A 26,873-nucleotide genomic window follows, 5' to 3' on the forward strand; every position below is an offset into this window, starting at 1 on the left:
TATACAAAAATTGAATCATGAAATCTCTTCAGGAATATGGTGTTAAGGAAAGTGCCTGATCTTTGAAGTGAGGCCAGTAAGAATTCACATTTTAGTTCCGCTACTAACTATATGTCACCTTGGGCATATTACTTTGCTTTTTTCACCCTCATTTCTTAAATGAAAATAATACTAATCACAAAAAGGCTGTTGGGTGATTTAAGTAAAAAATGTAAAGTACAGGATACCTAGTAGATATTGGTAAGTAGTAGCTTCTGTGTCAATTAGGGTCTAACGGAAATAGATGAAATATTCTAATTAGGATATTTTAAGATTTTTTTCTCCATTTGACCTAGCAGTCCCATTACTGGGTATATACTCAAAGGAATATAAGTCCTTCTATTATAAAGATACATGCATGTGTATGTTCACTGCAGCACTATTCACAATAGCAAAGACATGGAATCAGCCCAAATGCCCATCAGTGATAGACTGGATAAAGAGAATGTGGTACATGTACACCATGGAACACTATGCAGCCATAAAAAGGAACGAGATCATGTCCTTTGCAGGGACATAGATGAAGCTGGAAGCCATTATCCTCAGCAAACTAATGCAGGAACAGAAAACTAAACACTGCATGTTCTCACTTATAGGTGGGAGCTCAACAATGAGAACACAAGGACACGGGGAGGGGAACAACAAACACTGGGGCCTGTTGGGGGAGGGCAGTTTAGGGGAGAGCATCAGGAAAAATAGCTAATGCATGCCAGGCTTAATATCTAGGCAATGAGTTGATAGGTGCAGCAAACCACCACGGCGTATGTTTACCTATGTAACAAACCTGCACATCCTGCAGATCTACCCCAGAACATAAAATAAAATTAAAAACAAAAAACAAACAAATTTTTTTCCTACAAATAAACTATTTTCAAAAGTGAGAAGAACTTAGGAGAATAACATCTAGGAAAAACTTCCAGGGTAAATAAATGCAATTCACAAGGATGTTTTTCACATCATTGTTCTCTTAGTGAGCGAATCAGGAAACAATTCAAATGTCCAGGTACAGGGAACTGATCACCTTCATACCGCTGAATAACAAAAAACCACCAAAAAAACACTGCAGAAGTAAATGCATTGACATTAAAATATATTAGTAATGTAGTGAAAAGAGCAGATTTTAAGATATCATTGAGAGTAGAATCTATTTTGTTAAAATTGCATGTATTTATATTTACAATCTATATTAATATATAGGTGTAATTATTTAAAGCCAGACCTTTAAGATTCTTGTTGAATCTTTAAAAAATTGTCAGCTTTTTTTTTTTCAGTCCTAAAGGAGGTAGAGAGTGTATTTTATCTTCTGGAGGCAGGGGTGAGGGAATGGGGTGGAGGGAGCGAGTGGGACACCCTTAACCTCATTCAAATGATTTAGATGGAATGATCAATATTCTGTTTGGTAATGGGTCTTCTTAAGTGTGTTTGAATCAGAGCTGCCTCTGAGACTCCGTAACTTCTTTGGGGTGGAGTTCAAGATGAGGATGGAAAGAATGTTGTTTGCCTGTGTGAATTTAGAGATGTGGATTTAGAGACTGCCTTGCCTCATGTTGCTTGTTGTGGTGAAGCTACTGATGTTCCTTTTTGATAAATTATATGCAGGTTAACTAAATCTGGGAAACTAAAAACTGCAGAGGGACATGAAGCAGGATCTTCCCTGATGAATAGAAACTATAAAAAGTAATTGCACTGGCCATGGTTCAGCTCAACATGGGCTGGATGATTGATGTCCATGTGTGGAATGACTTAGGACAGAACACCCCCAAAGGCACAGTTGCTGGACTATTACGATCTGATCTAATTGTCTGGCTGAGGTGATCCCTTTGAGGGTGGAGGGACGGAGTTTCCTTTACAGCAAGGGATCCAAAGTGAAATGACTACATTGTGACAGGTAGGAATTATAATAATAGGAAACATATATAAATGGCAAGGAGTGTTCCAAGGGTTTTACTTGAATTATTACAACAGATCCTTTAAAAAACCCATGAAGAAGATATTATTTGTAGTTTAGTTGTAAAAATGAAGAAATCTATACACAGAAAGGTTAAGTAACTTGTTTATTGTTGTAGAACCAATAAGTAGCAGAGCTTAGATTTGAATCCATCTGGCTCCACAGCCCTGTCTTTAGCCATTATGGTAGGCTACCTCTTTAAAGGAAGTGTAATGTCCTTGAGCGAAGCTGCAGGAGATGGCAAACTGGGCAAATTGAAGATTAATCTCCCGACTAAAGAGACAGCTACAGGCTAGCAACTGCTGCTGTGGAGGAATGTGGACCCAGTGTTGCCATATCATGAGTTTTCAAGAGAAAAACAAAATCTGGATTTATATATGAAAATTCCCAGTTTTAAAATGCCCTGCTGACCAATAGCACACACAAACAGGCACTCAAGTGTATGCATGCACACACTCAAACTCACACTACCATGGACTGCTAGTTTTTGAAAACTATATTAAAGAGAATGGACATTTTTATGTTCAATCATCCTAAAAAGAGGAAATAATTGAGTAGATAAACCTTATATGGGAGGGAGAAAAAATTCCATTTATTTTCTTGTTGTTTTAAGCAAGTTACTTAATATCTCTGAGCCTCTGTTCCTTCATCTATAAATTGGGGTCAGGAGTTTGGAGTGGATAATTGTATTAGCTACATCATAGAATTTATGTGGGAGTTAAATGAGTAGCCAACTATTTACAATGCCAACCTGGGACACAGCCATACCAGAACAAAATAAATTAATACATATATGTTTTATATAATAATGTATTATTATACATATATATTATATATAATTAGAATTAGCAAAATTATGTTGTATTACTTTAAACAAAAATATGAGAATCAATGTTATTTGAAATTATGCATCATTGTGTATTACTTTTCTATTACATAATGCTATTATTTAAACAAAACAACAATAGGACTAATTGACAGAATTAGTAATAATAGGACTAATTAAATAAATCATATGTAAGAAAAATAAAACAATATTTTTACAATGTTGCTTTCTGCCTTCTGATACAGGCAATTTATTTTAACTCCTTTGAAAACGTTGTATTGGATATCTAAATTTAGTAGACTATAATATTGTGTATTCTTTTTAAAATAGTTTTATTGATAATTCACATACTACACAGTTTACTCACTTAAAGTCTACAGTTCAATTATTTTTAGCATATTCGGAGACGTACAGCCTTCGTCATAGTCAATCTTAGAACATTTTCACCACCTTAGGAAGAAATTCCATATTCTTTAGCTGGCATCCCTCTCCCCTCCCATAACAGCTCTAAGCAGCCGCTAATCTACTTTGTGTCTCTGTGAATTTGTCAGTTCTAGATATTTCATATAAGTGGAATCATACAACATTTGTCCTTTTGTGTGTGGCTTATTTCACTTAGCATGCTTTAAAAGTTCACTCATATAGTAGCATGTATCACTACTTCACTCCATTTTATGGAATGAACGTTATTTCACTATATGGATACACCATATTTTGTTCATCCATTTGTTAACATTTGGGTTATTTCCACTTTGAGAAATTATGAATAATGCTGATATAAACATTCATGTATGAGTTTCTATGTGGGCATGTGTTTTCATTTCTTTTGAATATATGCCTAGGAGTAGAATTGCTGGGTGTTATAGTAACTCTATGTTTGATCTATTGTTGTACTGCGAGGCTTTTCCAAAGAAGCTGGACCATTTTATGTTCCCACAAGCAGCATATGAGCGTTCCAGTTTCTCCACATATTGCCAACGTCTGTTGTTATCTTTTTTATTCTTGGCATCTTATGGGTAGTAGTATGGGTGAAGTAGTGTCTCATTGTGGCTTTGCTTTGCATTTCCATGATGATGAATGATGGCCAGCAACTGATAATGTCAAGCATCTTTATTTATTTTTTTTAAGAGACAGGATCTCCTCTGTCACCCAAGCTGGAGTGCAGTGATGTGATCATAGCTCACTGCAGCATTGAACTCCTGGGCTCAAATGAGCCGCCCGTCTCAACCTCCTGAGTAGGTGGGACTAAGGTGCACCCCACCATGCTAGGCTATATATATTATATATGTTAATATATAATATATATATAAAATATATTTCTATATAGAAATATATATATTTCTATATAGAGAAATATGTAATATATAATATATAATATATTATATGTTATATATGTTAATATATCATATATGTTATATATTATATGTTAATATATATTTATATATATTATATATGTTAATATATATAATTATATATGTATTATATGTTAATATATGTTAATATATTATATATTTTATGTTATATAATATATATTATATGTTATATATAATGTTATATAATATATAACATATTATATATTATATGTTATATAATATATAACATATTATATATTATATGTTATATAATATATAACATATTATATATTATATGTTATATAATATATAACATATTATATATTATATGTTATATAATATATAACATATTATATATTATATGTTATATAATATATAACATATTATATATGTTATATAACATATTATATATGTTATATAACATATTATATATAATATATTATATAACATATATTATATGTTATATAATATATTATATAACATATGTTATATAATATATTATATAACATATGTTATATAATATATAATATAACATATATGTTATATAATATATATTATATGTTATATAATATATAATATAACATATATGTTATATAATATATATTATATGTTATATAATATATAATATAACATATATGTTATATAATATATATTATATGTTATATAATATATAATATAACATGTTATATATAAACATATATATAATATATAATGTATATATAATATATAATATATAATGTATATATAATGTATATATAATGTATATATATAATATATAATAACATATATAAACATATATATTATATATAACATATATTATATATAAACATATATATAACATATATTTTATATAAATACATATATTATATTATATTATATATAATATATGTTAATATATAATATATATTATATATAATATATGTTATATATAATATATATTATATATAATATATGTTATATATAATATATATTATATATAATATATGTTATATATAATATATATGTTTATATATAATATATGTTAATATATAATATATGTTAATATATAATATATGTTAATATATTATATATGTTAATATATAATATATTAATATATAATATATAATATATTCACATATAATATATGAATATATAATATATATTCATATATTATATGTGAATATATTATATATATTCATATATTATATGTGAATATATTATATATATTCATATATTATATGTGAATATATTATATATTAACATATAATATATGTGAATATATTATATATTAATATATAATATATGTTAATATATTATATATTTATATATAATATATGTTAATATATTATATATTATATATATTATATGTTAATATATTATATATTTATATATAATATATGTTAATATATAATATATAATATATAATATATAATATATGTTAATATATTATATATTATATAATATATGTTAATATATATTATATAATATATGTGAATATATAATATATATTATATAATATATAATATATGTGAATATATAATATATATTATATAATATATAAATATATATAATATATATTATATATATTATATAATATATAAATATATATAATATATATTATATATATTATATAATATATAAATATATAAATATATATAATATATATTAACATATATAAATATATATAATATATATTAACATATATAAATATATATAATATATATTAACATATATAAATATATATAGCCCAGCATATATATATATATAGCAGAGATGGTCTCGCTATGTTACCCAGGCTGGTCTGAAACTTCTGGCAACAGATAATCCTCCTGTGTCAGGTGACAAATAATCCTCCTGTCCTAAATGGCTGGGATTACAGGTGTGAGCCACTGTGCCTGGCCTTGGGTATCTCTTCATGTGCTTTGCTGGCCATTTATATGTCTTCTTTGGAGAGATCCTTTGCCTATTTTTAAACTGAGTTAGTTGTCTTTTTATTATTGAATTTAAAACTTCTTTATATATTCTAGACACAAGTCCCTTATCAGATATATAATGTTCAAATATTTTCTGCCATTCTGTGGATTGCCTTTTTCACCTTCTTCATGATGTACTTTGAAGCACAAAAGTTCTTAATTTTGATAAAGTCTAATTTTCTTTTGTTTCTAATTTATTTTTTCTCATGGTTATGGTGTCCATATCTAAGAATTATTTGCCAAATCTGGCCAGGTGAGGTAGCTCATGCGTGTAATCTCAGCACTTTGGGAGGCCGAGGCAGGCAGATCACTTGAGATCAGGAGTTCAAGACCAGTGTGCCAACATGGTGAAACCCTGTCTCTACAAATGCAAAATTAGCTGGGCATGATGGTGCATATCTGTAATCCCAGCTACTTGAGAGGCTGAGACAGGAGAATTGCTTGAACCCAGGAGGTGGAGGTTGCAGTGAGCCGACATGGCGCCCCTGCACTACAGCTTGGGTGACAGAGCGAGACTCTGTCTCAAAAAAGAAAAAAAAGGCATGAGGTAGTGGTCTGTATTGGGCTGTTTTTTGCATTGCTATAAAGAAATACCTGAGACTGGGTAATTTATAAGAAAAGAGATTTAATTGGCTCACAGTTCTGCAGGCTCTACAGGAAGAATGGTGGCATCTGCATCTAGGAAGGCCTCAGGGAGCTTCTAATGATGGTGTAAGGCAAAGGGGGAACAGGCACATTACATGGTGAGAACAGGGCAAGAGAGAGAGTGAGGGCAAGGTACCACACACCTTTAAATGACCGTATCTTGGGAGAGCTCAGAGTGGGAGCTCACTTATCACCAAGGGGACAGGCTAAGCCATTTATGAGGGATATGTCCCCATGATTCAAATACCTCCCACCAGGCCCCACCTCCAACACTGGGGATTACAATTCAACATGATATTTGGGCAGGGACATGTATTCAAATCATATGAGCGTCCAGCTCCATTTTTTGCATGCAGCTATCCAGCTGTCCCAGCACCATTTGTTGAAAAGACAATTCTTTTCCCATTGAATGGTCTTGGCACACTTGTCAACTATAAGTTGACCATAGATGTATCTTCTAAGATATATAAATGTAAGGTTTTTTAAAGTGCTTATGTAAATCAATAGGAGTAATTAACACATATTGCCTATATTGAATAAAAAATAATAATGACATTTCTTTCTGTCCTATATTTTTACTTTCTGCTTCCTTTCCCATAATCCTTGTCTGAACTGCTTATAGCATTTAGAACATGCTTTTCTTTTGTGTAATATCAGTACTGAGCAGTGAAACATAAAATTCACTTTGACTTGCAGCTCTGCTCTTAGCAAGCCCATATTGTGCTGAATCTGGTTATCAGTCCAATGTGATGACATAAAGCTAAATATTTTCTCACAAAAGCATGTGAACATGGAACGCTTAGGATTTTACTTCCTGCCAACAGCAGAAATTTTGGACTTGTAGGAATTGGTTTCCAGCTCTCCAAAAATGCCTATCCACTTTGTTTCTACAGGCTTGTTTTGACAGATTAGTTCTTTGTCAGTCAAGCCCTTTGCATCTATAAATTCATCATATAGGCTCTTCATGGTTTACATGCTCAAAAAAAAAAAGTCTAAAACACATTGGATGCCATCTTAAGCTGAACTTTTCTATCTCATGGAAAATGGTTTTGAGGCATACAGGTAATTTGCACTTGCACTTGTGAAATTGAAATTGGAGTCCAAGTAAGTTACAAGGTGGTTAAAAAAAAAAAAACATTGAGAAGTCTTGTTTAACTTGGCTTTTTCCAGCGCTTTTTTTTTTTAAGTTCTAAAGCTGCACGCTTAACCTGCATTACTTGAGGATGCAATAACACATGATTAATTATTGCAAACGCAAATGACAATTGCCAGCATCAGCGGGCAAGGGGAAATCAGAGACAGTGGCTATGAAAAACAGGTAATTTATGTTGTATCATTTGATAATAAAAGCAATGTTGTTTTTAGACTTTGTTCTTTGAACCACTGTATGAATTTTGTACTTCTCCCCCAACCTTCCACATCCATCACTGAAAACTAGGGCTTTTCTTCCTAGGGAGGGGTTTCATGGGACCAACACTTGCCATACTAAAACTGGGACAATCTTGGGCAAACCAGGATCGTTGGTCATTTCAGTCAATTAAATAAGGCAATGCATGTAAAGTACTTAGGATGATGCCTAGGATGCAGAAGTGTTCACAAGGGTGTCAGGGAAGTTGAATCCGAATTTAGGGGCACAGAGATACTCAGAGTTTTCCCAATGATGCAAATGAATTCACTGTACTATATGAAGGTAGGTAAAGAACTTGGAAGAGTGGTACCCAATAAGGGACTCTGAGATGGACTCAAGCTTGTAGTCTTATTTTATTGTTGTTTATGAATCTCTAACAAGCTATATAGACAGCTTTAGCTAGGCTTTTTTATGAGAACCATTAGCAAGGATGACAGCAGTAGGGCAGCAAAAATGACAACAGGGAAGGACCATGCTGGACTGTTTCTTAATATATGAAACTTAGAAAAAACAACTGGGGGCACATTTTCATGTTAATTCCTTGCATTTTAGGGTTAACAAGTAAAATTCAGGATACCCAGTTAAATTTGTATTTCAGATAAACAACAAATTTTTAATGTTAAGTAATGTAAACAAATTTTTAATGTAATATTTAAAATGTAATTTTTAATATTGCATGGGACATACTTATACTAAAAAATTATTCATTATTTAGTCAAAATTCAAACTGAACTAGGGATCCTATATTTTTATTTTCTAAATCTGGAAACTACAGGCAAGTGGGAACTTAAGAAATGTAAACTTATTTTTAAATTACAACATGGGAAAGCACAGAAATTGAGTGACCATCTAATGGACAACTGAAAAGATAGAAATGATATGTTAAAAACTGTTATTGAATGTCAATGTCACCGTGATTTTAATTTACTTTTCCTAATTTCTCATTTTTCCTACATTATTATATGTTTTAAAAAGTAATATAATACATAATTATAACCAACATATCATTAAAAGTAAATTATAAACATAAAATTCAATGATGAAAAGTTCTAGAGAACCTCCTAAAAAATGCATTAGTCATAACTGGCTAGCTGTTATAATACACAGCCTCAAAATTTCAGCAGCTTACCCCAATGAAAGTTTATATCTTCCTCACATAAAGACAAAATGAGTATTTCAAATCAGAGGGCAGCTGTTCTTCGAATGAAATTCAGGGACTCAGGTTACTTCCTTCTTGTTGGAGGAAAAACTCGGTTCTTGCGACACGACCAGGAAAGATTAGGCACGCAGACACTTTGAAGGGTGAGAAGTTACGGAATGTATTGGGTGAAAAGGAAAAAGATTCTCAGCAAAATGAGAGGGGCTCCTGAGTGAGAGGGGCTCCTGTTAACAGGCCCCCATGTCACAGACTAACTTGCCGGTTACTGCACAGGAACGGGAGGGGCCGACTCCTCCCCATGCAAACAGCGGGAGCTTCCCGAGGCCCCACCGCTTCCTCCCAGCGCGTAGGCCAATGGGAGATTCTCCAGGTCGGTTATCCGATTTTTCGGCCTTCAGGCTGTTTTAGGCTTGAAGGCGGGTTTTGCAGGGGACCCTTGGCCGCCCCCTGTCTGTATCACTGTGGCTCCCCTATCTCCAATACATGGCTTCCAAAATTGATATGAGGTCGTTTCCATCTTTATTCCAGCCATGTCAAATGGGGAAATGAGTATAGAGAATTTTGAGGGGAAGGACATTGAGGTGGAAGGACACTGATTTTAGGAGCAAGGCTGGACATCCCATATGTCAATTTAATCCACATTCCAGTGACCAGAATTCACATAGCAGTTTCTGCCACTAAGGACATGAATGAAAAAATTTAAGCAAACTAAAGGTATGACATGTTCCTAGAATGTTTCATGATTTTATGGCTGCTTGATAAAATGATTTCTGAAAGTCATCTAGAAGAAAAATATTTATTAAAAAAAGGAAAAATTTCTCAAAAGAAAAATGACTACTGAATAAATACATGGAAAGGGTACCTTCAGAATCGTATATGAGGATATAGTAAGTTTACAATATTGAAATAAGAATGGAATTCATATAAAAATAGACCCACAAGAGAATGGAGAGTGTGGAAGTGACATAATTTTTAAATTAGAAGTTGCTTTGAGTAGTGTAAAGAGGCTTTTTTTTTTCCAGGACCAGTTAGCAAAACTTCCATCTAATCCTCGCTGCCTCCTCTTTTATTTGACAATAGAAAGAAATCAAGTGCCTAAACTTAAGAGAAGCATCTTGTGTGTCTTGACCTGGGTGGTGGTTACGCAGGCATTTACCTATGTAAAAAAATCCATCAAGCTAAACACTTAAGATTTGTTCACTTTATTTTATATAAAGTATATCTCAAAGAGTTTGGAAAAAACAAAAGGAGAGGACCTCTGAGCACTTATAACAAGAGAATCTAATTAAGCCTGGACAACCAAGGAGGCTTGTTTGAGGAGGTCATATATAAGCTGAAATCTGAAGGGTGAGTTGCAGTTAAGCAGACAGAGGGCATAACAGAACATTCTGAACACAAGGACCAGCGTGTATAAAGGCCCTGGAGGACTTTTATGGTTGCCTTTGACATTTAGATTCTTGAGCCATCTGATAGATATTAATTTTTGTGTATAATGTGAGTTGTTTTTTCCATTATTACAGCATCATTTATGGAAGAAATATCCTTTTTCTATTTATCTGCTGTCAACCCTATTATATACCAAGTTTCAATATTTGGATGAGTTTTTCCAAGGCTTCCATTCTATTCTTCTGAAATACTTGTCTACATCTCCACTAATAGCACACTCTCCCTAATTACTAGAGTTATATAAAGACTCTCCATATCTGATAGGTATTCTTCCCATCTTGAAGTTTTTTCTCAACAGTGTCCTGGCTATTTTTGGCACTTTATTCTTCCACAATATTCTTCCCGTAATATTGATATGGGGACACAGGGAAATGCTGGGAAGGGAAGGTCATGGTCCCTGGCTAGGGCTCCACCCCAGGCTTGCGGTCACAGACCTAGGTGAGAACAGACGTTTCTGTTTTCATGTCCAAATGTTGCATTTCCCAAGACCACCTGGCCTGCCACACCCCCATCCTGTGCCTATAAAAACCCCAAGACGCTAGTGGGCAGAGACACAAGCAGCTGGACATTGAGAGGAACACATGGGCATAAGGGCACACCGACAGATGCTTGCAGGAGACTGGCGGAACAACGTGGAGTTTGGCTGGGGTGTCGGAGGAGAGCCCGGCTGCTGAGCACCCAACTCCAGGGGAAAACCACCTTCCCACTCCATCTCCCTTCTGGCTCCCCCATCTGCTGAGAGCTACTTCCACTCAATAAAACCTTGCACTCATTCTTCAAACCCATGTGTAATCCAATTCTTCCTGTACACCAAGGCAGGAAACCCTGGGATACAGAAAGCCCTCTGTCCTTAAGGGACAGATAGGGAAGGGGTCTAATTGAGCTAACACAAGCCACCTACGGACAGCTAAACTGAAAGAGCATACTGTAACACACGCCTACTAGGGCTTCAGCTGTAAACATTCACCCCTAGATGCTGCCTTGGGTTCAGAGCCCCACAACCTACCCATCTGCGTGATCCTGCTAGAGGTTTGAGCATCCAGGCACCTAAGAAGCAAGCCACACCCCCATCGCACACCCTTCCAGGGGCATAAGTGAACTTTCCCGTTTCGATATCAGCAAAATACTTTTTAAATTGCAGTAAATAAATACATCAATTTGACAGAGAACTGACATCTTTATAATATTGTCTTCCAATCCATGAATATGGTGTATCTCTTGTTTTGGTAACTAATTTGTGAAAGAGTTATAATTTCCTTAGTAAAGGTCTTGTGTACCTTTGCTAGCTTTTTCTAGGTACTTACATATTGAGGATCCTGTAAATATTATTTTTAGTTTCTTGTGGCCATAATAAAACATAATTATTTTATGTAACTGTATTTTATGTAATAGACATTCTAATTGCTCTTAATTGAGTAATTTATCTGTGGATTATTTTGGATTTTCTACAAAGAAAATCACAACCTTTGTAAATTATGACAGTTTTACTTTTTTTTTCAATCCTTATACATTTATTTCTTTTCTTGCCTACTGTGCTTGCTTGGAACTCCAGAACAATGATTAATGAAAGTGGTAATACATAATCTGTGTCTTGTAATAAATCTTAAAGAGAATGTTTCATTGTTGCACAGATAAGTATGATGTTTGTTGTAGGTTCATTTTAGTTTGCTAATGGTTGTTTTTTATCTAAATTATGAATAGATGTTGGATTTTAGCCAAGTAATTGCATTATTGGATCTGATTATATAGTCTTTCTTCCTTAATCTTTAATATACTGAATTATATTGATTGATTTTCAAATGTTTAAACAATATTGCATTACTAAAATAAATTCAACTTGGTTGTAATGTAGTGTCTTTTTTATACATTGCTAAATCTGACTTAATATTTGTGTAGGATTTTAAAATCCATGGTCATTATTGAGGGCAAGCTATAGTTTTCTTTCTTGTGCCCTCTTTCTTAGGTTTAAGTGTCATGATTATACCATCTCTTAAAATGAATTGAAGAATGTTCAATGCTACAACATTGGAGTTATTTATTTCTTGACTGTTAGGTAGAATTAGCTTATAAAACCATCAAAGCTTGTTTTCTTTTTAGGAAGATTTTAAACTACTCATTCAAATTTTCAATTGAAAATTTTATTGAGATAATTATAGGTGGTTATAAAAATAATAGATTTCATACAGCTTTTACCTAGTTTCTCCCAATGGAAGAAAAATATAGTTATTAAACTATAGTACAATAACATAACTAGGTTGTCAACATCAATACAATTCACTGGGCTTACTCAGATTTCCTCAGTTATATTTGTACCCATTTGTGTGTGAAAGTATGTAGCCACTCCTGGTTTTTTTAAATCAATGTTTGCATGGTAAATCTTTTTCAGTTCTTTTACCTTCAGCCTATGTAATTAGATTTGAAGTGAATTTTTTATACACAGCATAGTGTTGTGTCATTTTTATTTATCCACTCTCCTTCTCTCTGTCTTTAGATTGGTATATTAAGATCATTTACATTTAAGGTAATTATTGTTAATTCTTAAGTCTTCCATTTCATTATTTATTTCTATTTGTTATAGCTAATTCTTATTTGTATTTGGTTTTTGGTTTTCTGTTACCTCCAGGTGTGTATTTGTTCATTCACGCACTGCTATAAAGAAATACCTGAGACTGGATAATTTATAAAGAAAATAAGTTAATTGACTCAGTTGTGCAGGCAATACAGGAAGCATGATGCTGTCATCTGCTTGGCTTCAGGTGAGATCTCAGGAAACTTACAATCATGGCAGAAGGTGAAGGGGAAGCCATCACTTTTCATATGGCTGGAGAAGGACACAGAGAGTGAAGGGGGAGGTGCTATATACACTTTTAAACAAACAGATCTCATGAGAACTCACTCACCATTACCTGAGAAGATGATGCTAAACCATTCATGAAGGATCTGTCCCCATGATTCAATCACCTCTCACCATGCCCCACCTCCGACACTGGGGATTACAATTCAACATGAGATTTGCGTGGGGACACACATACGAATCATGTCAAGCTGCATCTATGTTACTGCAAAGGCATGATTTCATTCTTTATATGGCTCTATAGTATTCCATAGTGTGGGTGTACCACATTTTCTTTATCTAATCCACCATTGTTGGGCACCTATGTTGGTTCTATGTCTTTGCTATTGTGAATAGTGCTGCAATGAACATACAGGTGCATGTGTCTTTTTGGTAGAACAATTTATTTTTCTTTGGTATACACCAAGTAATGGGATTGCTCAGTTGAATGGAAGTTCTCTTTCTAATTCTTTGAGAAATCTTCAAACTACTTTCCACAGTGTCCTTTGGCCAATCTTTAACAGTAGATCTGCTAGCTGCAAACTCTTATAGTTCTCCTTCCTTTCAGAATGTCTTTATTTCCTCTTTATTCCTGAAGGACAGTTTCACATGATATAAAATTCATGGTTGATAGCTCTTTTCTTTCAGTACTTGAAAAATGTTGTGCCACTTCCTTCTCACTTCCTTGTTTTCTGATGAGAAATCTGCTGTCACAACTAACCAGTTTTCCCAGCACCATTTATTAAATAGGGAATCCTTTCCCCATTGCTTGTTTTTGTCAGGTTTGTCAAAGATCAGATGGATGTAGATGTGTGGTGTTATTTCTGAGGCCTCTGTTCTGTTCCATTGGTCTATATATCTGTTTTGGTGCCAGTACTATGCTGTTTTCGTTACTGTAGCCTTGTAGTGTAGCTTGAAGTCAGGTAGCGTCATGTCTGCAGCTTTGTTCTTTTTGATTAGGATTGTCTTGACTATACGGGCTCTTTTTTGGTTCCATATGAAATTTAAAGTAGCTTTCTCCAGTGAAGAAAGCCAATGGTAGTTTGATAGGAATAGCATTGAATGTCTAAATTGCTTTGGGAAGTATGGCCATTTTCACAATACTGATTCTTCCTATCCATGAGCATGGAATGTTTTCTTCATTTGTTTGTGTCCTCTCTTCTTTCCTTGAGCAGTGATTTGTAGTTCTCCTCTAAGAGACCTTCAGGTCTCTTGTAAGCTGTATTCCTAGGTATTTTGTTTTCTCTGTAGCCATTGTGAATGGGAATTCACTCATGATTTGGCTCTATGCTTGTCTATTATTGGTGTATTGGAATGCTTGTGATTTTTGCACATTGATTTTGTGTCCTGAGACTTTGCTGAAGTTGTTTATCAGCAAAAGCAATGGCAACAAAAGCCAAAATTGACAAATGGGATCTAACTAAACTAAAGAGCTTCTGCTCAGCAAAAGAAACTACCGTTAGAGAAAACAGGCAACCTACAGAGTGAGAGAAAATTTTTGCAATCTATCTATCTGACAAAGGTCTAATATACAGAATCTACAAGGAACTTAAACAAATTTACAAGGAAAAAACAAATAACCCCATCAAAAATAGGACAAAGGATATAAACAGATACTTCTCTAAAGAAGACATTTATGCGACCAACAAACATGAAAAAATGCTCATCATCACTGGTCATTAGAGAAATGCAAATCAAAACCACAATGAGATACCATCTCACGCCAGTTAGAATGGTGATCATTAAAAAGTCTGGAAACAACAGATGCTGGAAAGGATGCGGAGAAATTGGTACGCTTTTACATTGTTGGTGGGAGTGTAAATTAGTTCAACCATTGTGGAAGACAGTGTGGCATTTCCTCAAGGATCTAGAACTAGAAATACCATTTGACCCAGCAATCCCATTACTGGGTATATACCCAAAGGATTATAAATCATTATACTATAAAGGCACATGCACGCGTATGTTTATTGCAGCACTCAAAATTCTTTTAAGGAGAAGTTTCCACTTTCCTTATCATTGTATACGCTTCCTTCTTTTAATTACATGTTGAGTCCTTCCCTCATTTAGGCTTGAGAAAAATGTCCTTAAGTGTCCTAAACTTGCATTAAACCCACTTACTCATCAAACCCCACTTATGACTTCCCTTAGAGGACAAGAGACATTCCAGCTCAGTTATACACTGCTATTCTCAATTCCTGCCATTTTTTTTCCTCTTCCTTTGACCTGCTGGCCTAGGTCTCCAGCTCACTGAAAACAGCCTCCCCTGATGAGCACACCATTGTTATGTAATAGCCTAACCCTTACCTCTCACCTATCAGGGGGTGCCAAGCCTGCAGACTCACTCTGCTTTCCTCATAACTGCCCTGAGGAATCCTCTTCCCTGAAGACTGAGGAATCCTCTTCCTGCCTCCCATTTGACTAAATTTTCTTTGGTCAGAGTCTCCCTTATTCATGGGACCTGCCTGGGTCCAGGACCCCTTGACAGGTGCTCTCTGGCTGCCTGTCCTCTGGGCACTTTTGTCCCAGGTCTGTTGTTTTCATGACCCACCAGGATGGCGCTTCACTTCCTCAGAAATTGTGATCCCCAAGAAAGTGCCCCACAGGAGGGGTGGAGTTGAGATGCCAGACCAGCTCTCTTACAGCATGCGTTTCTGGGGCCGAAGACACGTGATTCACATGAAGCTCAAGAAGAACATGATGCCCAGACATTTACCTGTTTTTACTAATAATGACCAAGGGGCCATGCAGGAGAACTACCCTTTTGTCCCGCGAGACTGTTACTACGACTGCTACCTGGAAGGGGTTCCTGGGTCTGTGGCCACATTGGACACCTGCCGTGGAGGTCTGCGTGGCATGCTGCAGGTGGATGACCTGACTTACGAAATCAAACCCCTGGAGGCTTCTTCCAAATTTGAGCATGTAGTATCTCTGCTTGTGTCAGAAGAAAGGCCAGGAGAGGTTAGTAGATGTAAGACTGAAGGGGAAGAGATAGATCAAGAATCTGAAAAGGTAAAACTGGCTGAGACTCCCAGAGCAGGCCACGTTTATTTGTGGAGGCATCATAGAAAAAACTTGAAACTTCACTACACGGTTACTAATGGATTATTCATGCGGAACCCTAATATGTCACACATAATAGAGAATGTAGTGATTATTAACAGCATCATACATACCATTTTCAAACCAGTTTATTTAAATGTCTATATACGTGTTTTGTGCATATGGAATGATAGGGATATAGTAGCGTTGAATAACATGCCTGGCGACAGGGTTATAGAAGAGTTTGGTTTGTGGAAATATTATGAATGGTTTTCAGAAATTCCACATGATACCTCAGTTGTTTTTACATCAACTCGACTTGAAGACAGTGAGTGTTATTCCAACTTTGATGGAATATGCAACCCCAACTGGGGAGCAATGTTTGTGTATTTAATGAGGTATCACCTATTTAGGGGGGCATGTGTTACAGCACATGCACTAGGTCATAACATGGGCTTGAGACATGATTCTGTTGGTTGTTATTGTTTTCGACGAACCAATTGTCTCATGGCTCCTGTTCCTGATCTTAATGATATGATGAGCAATTGTTCTTATGAGGTAATTCAACACAAGTTTAATCAATGGGATCCTTGTCTGAGTCCTCCAAATGTTCCATACACTAATTTTCCATACGTAGCTCCTCGTTGTGGAGACAAGATCAAAAATCAGAGGGAAGAATGTGACTGTGGCTCCCTTAAAGACTGCGCCAGTGATAGATGTTGTGAGACCTCTTGTACCCTTTCTCTTGGCAGTGTTTGCAATACAGGACTTTGCTGCCATAAGTGTAAATATGCTGCCCCTGGAGTGGTTTGCAGAGACTTGGGTGGTATATGTGATCTACCGGAATACTGTGATGGGAAAAAGGAAGAGTGTCCAAATGACGTCTACATCCAGGATGGGACCCCATGTTCAGCAGTATCTGTTTGTATAAGAGGAAACTGCAGTGACCGTGATATGCAGTGTCAAGCCCTTTTTGGCCACCAAGTGAAAGACGGTTCCCCAGCGTGCTATCAAAAATTGAATAGGATTGGTAACCGATTTGGAAACTGTGGGGTTATTCTACGGCGAGGGGGAAGTAAACCTTTTCCATGTGAAGAAGATGATGTTTTTTGTGGAATGTTGCACTGTAGCGGTGTCAGCCACATTCCCGGTGGAGGTGAGCACACTACATTTCGTAATATATTAGTACACAACATAAAAGAAGAAAAATGCTTTGGCTATGAAGCACACCAGGGGACAGACTTGCCAGAAATGGGGCTGGTAGTGGATGGTGCAACCTGTGGCCCAGGGAGCTACTGTCTTAAACACAATTGTACTTCTTATCAAGACCTGCATTTTGAGTGTGATCTTAAAACATGCAATTACAGAGGAGTATGTAACAACAAAAAACATTGTCACTGTCTGCATGGGTGGCAACCACCAACATGTGAACTGAGAGGAAAAGGGGGTAGTATAGATAGTGGCCCTCCAGCTGACAAACAATATCGTATTACAGCCAGCACACTTGTGAATATAAACCGAGCACTACTTTTAATATTTACTCGTTACGTCCTTTTTATGGTTTCACTTCTCTTTGGTGGCTTTTCACAAGCAATAGAATTTATGGAAGAGAAAATAATGAAAACTACTGAACCTAATGAGTAAATACTAATGGGAGCCCACACAATGGAGAAAATCACGTTGACACATACTGGGAGTTATAATCAATAGTCACTCTGACGGTTACATCACCTTTTAGCAATTCTGATGTCATCTTGAAGTAAAATCACTTGGCAATTTAAAAAGGGTCTGTGTGTTTAAATTTCCTTAACATTTCATGTGTAGTCGTATTCTCAATACTTCTATAGATGATGGCAGAAACTCTTAGATTCACTAACAAGAGGACCTGTACTCATTTAAGATTTGGGGCTAATGTTTTCTAGATACCCGTGTGGCAAATCGCGTGTACACTAATATACATTTGTTCACACTCTTCATTTCCTTTTTTTTTTTTTGAGGCAGGGTCTCACTCTGGTGCATAGGCTGCCAGGCTGGAATGCAGCGGCACAATCTCGGCTCACTGCAACCTCTGCATCCCGGATTCAAGCAATTCTCCCGCCTAAGCTTCCTGAGTAGCTGGGAGTACAGGCACGCGTCACCACGCCAGATTAATTTTTTGTATTTTTAGTAGAGACAGGGTTTCACCATCTTGGCCAGGCTGGTCTCAAACTCCTGGCCTCAAGTGATTCATCCACCTTGGCCTCCCAAAGTTCTGGGCACTTGGTACACGCTGTCTGCTATCATTTTCATTATTCTCATGACTTTTGCATTATGCTAAGCCTGGGGAATCCCATATGTAATGTCTCTGGCTTTTTGTCTTTACTGTTACAGAAAGGATCATTATTCACTGTTAAATCACTTCTCAGTTTCTCTGGATATAAAGGTATGGGATCTCATATTTAAAATCTCCAATAATTGGCTAAGCCCAGCCTATCTATAAATTACAGGATGGAACTGACAGTCTGATAAATGTACAGACACAAAATCTTACCTAAAGGAAAACCAGAAGAATCACTTCAGAAATAGTGCACTAAGGTTGGGCATGGTGACTCACGCCAATAATCCCAACGATTTGGGGGCCTGAGGTGGAAGGATTCCTCGAGGCCAGGAGTTTGAGACCAACCTGGGCAACATTGTGAGATCACGTCTCTATAAAATATTAAAAAATAAGAAAATTATCCAGGCATGGTGGCACACACCTGTAGTCCTAGCTGTTCCAGAGTCTGAGGAGGGAGTACCAGTTTGAGACCAACCTAGGCAACGTAGTGAGAATCTATCAACACAAAATATAAAGAAATTAGCTAGGCATGGTGGCACGTGCCTGTAGTCCTAGCTATTCAGGAAGCTGAGGCAGGAAGCTCAATTGAGGCCAGGAGTTCAAGACCAATCTGAGCAGGATAGCAAGACCTCGTCTCTAAAAAAATTTAAAAATCAGCCTGGTGTAATAGTGTGTCCCTATAGACCCAGCTACTTGGGAGGCTGAGGCAGGAGGATCACTTGAGACCAGGAGCTGGAGGTTACAGTAAGTCATGACTGTACCACTGCACACCAGCCTGGGTGACAGAGTGACAGTGTGTGTGTGCGTGTGTGTGTGTGTGTTTTAAAAACTTTTCTCTTGTTTTTAGGGCTTGTCATATGCAACAAGAGGTGATGTTCCAGGTCAAATAGTAAGAGACAGCTGGAGATGTGGAAGAAAAGAAGCAAGGGGGACTTTAAGAAGATAGGGATCGGGGGTTGCCACGAGGCCTCTGGGGTGGGTTCGCCAGGAGGGCAGGTTCGCGCTGAGCGGGCCGGGCCGAGCCGGGCGGCGGGGACACGGCGGTACGGTCCTGCGCTCGGGAACGCGGAATGTTGTTGCCCTGGTCGCCGCCGTGGTGGGGCGCGGGCCCGGAGGAGGCGTCCGAGGGACCAGGCCTTGCGGGGGGCAAGGACCAAGGGGCGAGCCCTGGAGCTCCGGAGCGGACGCCCCCAGGGAGCTGGGGTCACCCCCATGGGACAGCCCTTCCTAGACCCGGAGAGAGCAGCTGCTGCTGCCCCACCACCCACCAGGCCCGGCCACTGAGCAGCGCCCCGGAGCCCCAGATCCTCGTTCCCCCCAGGTGGCCTGGGAGGTGGCCCCCTCGAGGATGACTCCACTAGCGCCCTGGGACCCCAAGTACGAAGCCAAAGCAGGACCTTGGCTGGTGTGGGGGGCCAACTGTAGCTCAGGAGCCTCGTTCTGAGGCCGGACGCTGTGTCACCCCTCGTTCTGGCCGCTGTACGAGGCAGCCTCGGGCAGGGGTCTCAGGCCCGTGGCCCCTGCCACAGGGCATTGTAATGGACAGCAGGCGCCCCCGGATGCAGGGTTCCCGGTGATGTGCTATGAAGACGTCTTCCTCTCGGATCCTCTGCTGCCCCGGGGGCAGCGTGTCCCCCTATACCTGTCCAAGGCCCCCCAGCAGATGATGGGCTCCCTGAAACTGCTGCCGCCGCCCCCCATCATGTCTGCCAAGGTTCTCCCCCGCCTGTCACCCTCCCGGGGCCCCTCCACTGCCTGGCTCAGCGGGCCGGAGCTGATCGCTCTCACTGGCCTGCTGCAGGTGAGCCAGGGGGAGCCTAGGCCCAGCTCCTCCGCAGCTGGCCCCCCAGACCCTACCTCTGACCCAACCAGCCCCTGTGGTAGCCCCAGCAGTTTTCAGGGTGCTGACCTCTCTCTCCCACAGACCCCAGACACCCATTGTCCATAGCCTTCTCGGTGCAGAGTGGGCTGGTTATGTTGACAATAAAACAGTGTTGGTTTGCAAAGAAACAAACAAACAAAAAGAAGATAGGGATCAGGATAGAAGGGAGGTGAGAATTAGAGGCATAAACTGAGGTAGACAGAAGGGAGGAGGCCTTTGGGAAAGGAAGACCATGGAAGTTGTTGAAAACAGGACTCAAGACCAGAGACTGTTCAAAATATTTCTTTTCTTGGTTTCTTCATACCAATCAAAGTAAGTTATTCATGGAGTGTCAGCTATTCTGCTACCCTTTTCCTCTAAGGTGACACAAAAATGCACAAGTTTGACATGCCCCAAGTAACCAAAGGCAGTGCATTTCAAATTTATACCTGATGAAATCACGCCACTTAAGAATTTAACAGATCGATCAACACTGCACCAGACCATATGTCTACACAGATCTGGCCAGGTGTTTGGGTTGGATAGGAGTTTCCGTAGTAGAAGAAATTTGAGATAATAGAAGAGTCTTGTCCCACCTTAGGAAAGTTGCCTAAACTCTCTGCACATCTAAAGAACTCTGAAAGACGGAAGGAAAATGCTGACTTCAGTCTGACAAAAGGGTACCTAGAAAAAAGTCAAAGCATGCAACCACCATGCTCGGAAAGAAAGTCAGGTGATGGGATGATCTGTGCGGCAAACCACCGTGACAGTGTTTACCTATGTAACGAACCTACACGTCCTATCCTGCACATGTACCACTGACCTTAAAATAAAAGTTGCAAATCAAGAATAAAAATTTAAATGAGGGGAAAAAAAAAGAATCAGAGACCAAGAGCAGGGCTTACCTCTCCACCCAAGGAAATTAGGGTTCTTTGATAATGCTGTCTTTGACACAAAACTGGGCAGTGTTGGCGTTTTGTCCAAAACTATTCCAAGTAACAACACAAAATTATTAAATATATGTATGGTTTTTTTTAAGTGACTCAGATAGAGGTTAAAGGCTTTATTCAATTGAACTACATGAGGGAGTACCTGAAGACCAGGTGATATCACAAGTGAAGCAGGGTCAAGGTTTTTACAAGATGGGAATGTTTTGAGTAGCTGTCCTTGTCCTTTCAATTTTAGCATCAGTGTTCACCTTAACCAAAACTCATAGATGGAGACTATTCGTATTTCCTTGTCCCTTCTTTGGAGTCTAATAACCAACAGAACAATAATTCTGAGAACTGTCTTTACAAACCTTGTGGGTTTTTGGATAGCCATGGGCTGTGAGAGGTATATAGTTTTTTGTTGTTGTTGTTGTTGTTTTTTAAAGGGTTGTGGAGAGGGCGCTGGGCACGGTTGCTCATGCCTGTAATCCTGGTACTTTGGGAGGCCAAGGTGGGAGGAATGCTTGAGCCCAGGACTTTGAGACCAGCTTGGGCAACATAGCAAGACCCCATCTTCATAACATTAATTTTATTTTAACTTTAAAAAAATAAAGAGAAGAAGGAAAAAGAAAAAGGACAAAAGTGGGAGTCAGGGAGGACCAAGAGCACTTGCTATAATGTTTGTTTTAAATCTTTTGCACCTTCATCCCAGGAGGTCAACACTGCTGCACATATCCATTCACAGTTACCATTGCGTTGGGTGGTTCCCAGTGGCTCCCAAGTGAATCCCCTAGTTTCTCCATATAATCCTCCATGCCTCTACTGGGGGCTCAGCAGCCTTACCTCCCCCTGCTATCCAGGGTCAATTACTCCTGCCAAAATGACTCTTCTTTTTACCTGCTTGTCCTTGAACAGAAGATGTCCCAGATGCCCTGAGGGCAGCTTGCAGGTCTACGGAACTTATGCTGGGTCCCCTGGCAAAGATGCATTCTCTTTGTGGACCAAGACCTGCCTAGAGAACAGATAGTTGCAGAGAGGGAAGCAGATCAGTGGATCATCAAGTGTGATGATAAGTGAGGCCACCCAGCTTCTCTTCCTTGGTTCTGGGCCCCATATATTCTTTCTATTGCATATACAACACCATGTAGGAATCTCTGACTTAATATACACAATGCATTGTGAAGGCTGGCACTCAATTCTATTCTTTCAGAATATTGTTTCTGAGCTGGCACTCTGGCTCTGCCTTCTGCAGGCCATTCTAAGCACTTTAGGAGGATAGATGCTACTAAATATTTGATATATGATACAAACAATATAATTCATTGCTACATACCATTCTTGCACCTCATACACTAAAGAGTGAATGAATCCTCTATTCTTATGCCAAGTTGCATGAGGTTCCATCCTTAAAGATCTTACATCCGTATGCCCCCAGTAGTGGTGCTGGCTTAAGCTCTACAGACAATATCATAATTAGAATATGTATATTTTCTTGTGTGAACTAATCACTGGCCCTCCCAGTATAAAAGGTGCACAAAGTAGTCAATGTCTCACTAATTAGCTGTTTGGTTTCCTTGAAGAATAGTACCTTCCCAGAAACTCAGCCTTGATCTGTGTCACTGGCAATTTGGACATTCATGGCAGAAGTGTCTTGATTAATTCTCTTAGCAAGTGGGGGGTCCATGCTATTGAGCCCAATGTACCTGTATCTCTGCCACCATGGCCACCTGTTTGTGTGCCCCCTGGATAACTCATTTACACAGATATCCTCTCAAGAGTGTGAAGACCCAAAATAGTGGTCAAAGTGAAAGTTTTTATACTTTTAGAAAAAGAAGAATAAATCTGTGAAGAAATGACAAGACAAAAGTGTAGAGAGCCAAAAGCCTGTGGGTAGTAACCAACTCAGCATTCCACTGGAGGCTATATGATCAAACAGTAAACTGTTTATCATGAATGCAGGATGTGGGCAGACTCACAGCTGCCAGAAGATATGCTGAGTGCAATCACTCCCTGGCGCCATGCTCCTTGAGGTTATCTACTGGAACTTCTGGAGACTACTGTTCAGAGAATGCAGTCATGCAGGCCTGCACCGAGTCAAGCAGCCTACTGACAACCACCTCCTTCTCCCTATCTTCTTTTCTCAATAAATACGAAGGGAGCTAGAAGCTCAAAGCCCTTGTTCACTGGAAGCAAGGAGCCCCCGACCCCTTCAACCAAACATACTCTTTTGTCTTTGTCTTTATTCCCACGTTCGTCCCCCTTTGTTCAGACCAACAGGGATTGGGGCCGTGACACAAAAGGATCTAAGCTAGGGACAGTGAATTCCAGGGAAGTCACTAGGAGATCTCTTGGTGGGGAGTGTCAACGAGGAGTTATAAAGCTAGTGGGAGATAAGAGTTACTTTAGTTTATTTGTACAGGTCTACTGAAGCAACAATTTCCAATCCTGGGGATAGGGTTATTTTCTTGTCCTGGCACAGGGAAGGCATCTTTCTCCATGGAAGTTTTATGGCTTGCTATATGCAGGAAAAGGCAGGTCAGATAGTCACTTCTGGAAATACAGTTTCCAAAGTGCTTTGAGCTTGAAGTAATCAATACACTAATTTGGCATATTTTAGAGCAGCAGGCATACTTTTAACTCCTTTATTTTCCCTGTCTGAAACTTCCCTAACAGTTTCAAATTAAAAGCTGAATTAGTATTTGTGGAGAGAAGAGTTGTATTAGTAGCTGAGTGGCAGGGGATCTGCAAAGGGAGAGAAGAACACAAATTAGAAGGAGAATTAATAAACAGAAAAGAACAACTCTAAACACATTTACCCATACTGCATTCAACCAGTCTCCTATCTCTGGCAATGGGTCAGTCCAATGGAATGGTTTAGCTTCATTTATATGATGAAGAGTGTTTATCTTGTCTTTCAAAATGTTCAGATTAGATTCTATTTGTCCGTAGTGGTTTACATGTAAGCAGCATTCCTCGCCAATGATTGCATAAGCTCCTCCTTCTTGGGCTGTCATTGTATCCAGGACATGGTGATTCTGAAGTACAACAGAGGCTAAACTGTTAACTTCTGATTGGAGTCTTCTCAGTGCTTGCATAGTAATACTGACTCCTGTTCTATTACCATGGAAACATTGAGAATTGCCTTTTCCCTCTCATAAGTTCCAAAGCTTGGGAAAATGGATCTCAGCATGGAAAGGAACTTAAAATTGTGACATATAAGTGGATTTTCTATAATATCTCATTTAGTACACTTGTGTGGCACTACTTTATGAACAAAGGAGCCCAAGTTTATAATTTGGCTGGCGTTGAAGGAGGAGTACCTGGTGGCAAAGGCATTAGGTATCTGAGTCCCCATCATTCTGACCATGTAGGTGGGAACCCTTCATAGACCTTGTCACCACACAAGATAAAAAGACCAGTGTGGTTCACAAATAACATCAGAGTGAAATTTGTGACCCAACAGATTGGGGTTTGTTGTGCCTTGTCTTCTGTCACATTGGCGTCTGTGTATCCGTATGTGTCCCTGTCAGTCCATAGGAGCAGAACAGGTTGCACAATATCAGATATAGGAGATCTTTAATTTGGTTTTGGCAGCTATAGGGCTTGATTTTGTCACCTGGCCAAGTTATTCCACATTTTTTAAATACTCATCATGCTATCATCATGTAATCTTTGGTGCCTATCAGTCTAATGAGAGGAGCAAGTGAGCAAATCCGAGTTGCACAGGGCTGACTTCTGGGCCATCCATAACATGTGGTGATGTGGCAAGTGTTTGTACCATAAGAGTCAGTGTCAGGATCATTTATGACCTTTGTGAGAGGCTTATGTGTGCCATCTGTGGCATCAAGTCACAGGGTTTGATTGTACTACTGCCTTGGGAAGTTACCTATAAAAGGTCCTGCACCATCTCTGCTTTCAGTACAAAGGGAAAAATCCCTTTCTAATGTCTTTACCTAAACAAACAACAGTCCTCGACCTTCTATTACAGGTGTCCAACTCACCAAAAAGAGAAGTAGTGTGACGCTGTTTTCTTTTCATGGAAGCCATACCTGGTCATGCATCCGGCTCTGGACTTGACCCACCAGGCACTTGCATCAGCAGGAACGAAAATAAGTTCGGATAATTTTGCACAATCTAGATGCTGATATACCCAGCAATCAGATGGCTTAGTTCACATGGCCAGGGTTTGGAAGACTGGAGGAAAGGGATGTCAGTTCTGTGCCCAAACTGTTAAGAAAACAGTAAGGTTAATAACAACAAGACACAGTTTGAAAGAAAGTCTATAGTGGAGGATCAGAGGGAGAATTGAATAGACTGAGACAGTCTCGTCAGCTTTTTCAATAGGTGCTCAAAGAACAAAGAAGACTTTGTGAAGAAAAGAAAAGGGTTTTGGGTTTGTTTGTTTGTTTGTTTGTTTGTTTGTTTGGGGTTTTTTGAGGGAAGGTAGAGAGACCCAGTTCCTGTTATACTAACAATGTACACCCTGTCTTGGGCCCCAACACCACAGAGAAGTCCCATGAGGACTGGGGAAACTACCATGCTCATTTACACATCTTTCATTGGTCCAGAGTTGCTTTCAGATGCATTAACTCCTTCCTGTTTCCAGCCTGCTCCATGAATATGCTGAGCACACCCCCCCGTAAAGTAGAAAGCCATTAGTGTGTATAGGACTTGTCATCGGTATTACAGACAACCTCAAGGTTCAGCCTAAGAGGATACAGGCAGGTACCACCAGCATCTTCTGTACCAGACTTTCCAGCCCCAAATACTTTTACTTTTACTCTCATTTCCCTAGGATTGTATTTTCCAAATAAACCATTTAGATTTATTCCTTGCCTCAGCATATGTTTTCTAAGGAACCTGGGTACAGTAGATGCTGAAAGTCCACCCTCCTTCTTGTCCCATTTGAGTTCACTTGCAGCCACAGTAGACAATCTCCATGCTCTGAGAGTTTACCACTTCAAGTGCTTATATCTCAGATATTCTTTTCCTTACAGCTTTCTCCTGAACCATGGAATATTAATCAAAGGTGTGTTTCACATGACTTCTCAGAAAGCCTACAGGGATGACTCCAGTAGTACACAGAGAAAACTTGTTCATTAGTCTGCCCTGTTTT

The 26,873-nt window shown here is 38.4% G+C and overlaps 2 protein-coding genes and 1 pseudogene across 2 annotated transcripts; 2 read left to right on the forward strand and 1 right to left on the reverse strand.

The window, feature by feature from the left end:
• Positions 1-15,864: 15,864 nt before the first annotated feature.
• On the forward strand, positions 15,865-18,423 carry LOC129013080 (disintegrin and metalloproteinase domain-containing protein 20-like). Its single transcript, XM_054449479.2, has one exon. It carries the CDS (start codon positions 16,063-16,065, stop codon positions 18,292-18,294), a length of 2,232 nt encoding a protein of 743 aa, XP_054305454.2. The 5' UTR covers positions 15,865-16,062; the 3' UTR covers positions 18,295-18,423.
• Positions 18,424-20,037: 1,614 nt separating this feature from the next.
• Positions 20,038-20,915, forward strand: LOC129012356 (histone deacetylase complex subunit SAP25-like; annotated as a pseudogene).
• Positions 20,916-24,149: 3,234 nt separating this feature from the next.
• LOC129013082 (endogenous retrovirus group V member 1 Env polyprotein-like) lies at positions 24,150-24,820 on the reverse strand. The gene is made up of 2 exons (XM_054449482.1): positions 24,574-24,820; positions 24,150-24,272 (listed from the first exon to the last, which is right to left on the reverse strand). Exons 1-2 carry the CDS (start codon positions 24,769-24,771, stop codon positions 24,165-24,167), a joined length of 306 nt encoding a protein of 101 aa, XP_054305457.1. The 5' UTR covers positions 24,772-24,820; the 3' UTR covers positions 24,150-24,164.
• Between the last annotated feature and the right edge of the window lie 2,053 nt (positions 24,821-26,873).

Source organism: Pongo pygmaeus, chromosome 15 (assembly GCF_028885625.2).
Source record: "Pongo pygmaeus isolate AG05252 chromosome 15, NHGRI_mPonPyg2-v2.0_pri, whole genome shotgun sequence".
NCBI lineage: Eukaryota > Metazoa > Chordata > Mammalia > Primates > Hominidae > Pongo > Pongo pygmaeus.

What these genes read in the sequence shown, in the direction of transcription:
- LOC129013080 (XM_054449479.2), top strand. Translation starts at nt 16,063, where the DNA reads ATGGGACCTGCCTGGGTCCAGGACCCCTTGACAGGTGCTCTCTGGCTG.
- LOC129013082 (XM_054449482.1), bottom strand. Translation starts at nt 24,771, where the DNA reads ATGACAGCCCAAGAAGGAGGAGCTTATGCAATCATTGGCGAGGAATGC. An exon ending in ACTGGTTGAATGCAGTATGG is followed by an intron (nt 24,273 to 24,573) that starts GTAAATGTGTTT and finishes TCCTGCATATAG; the next exon opens with CAAGCCATAAAACTTCCATG.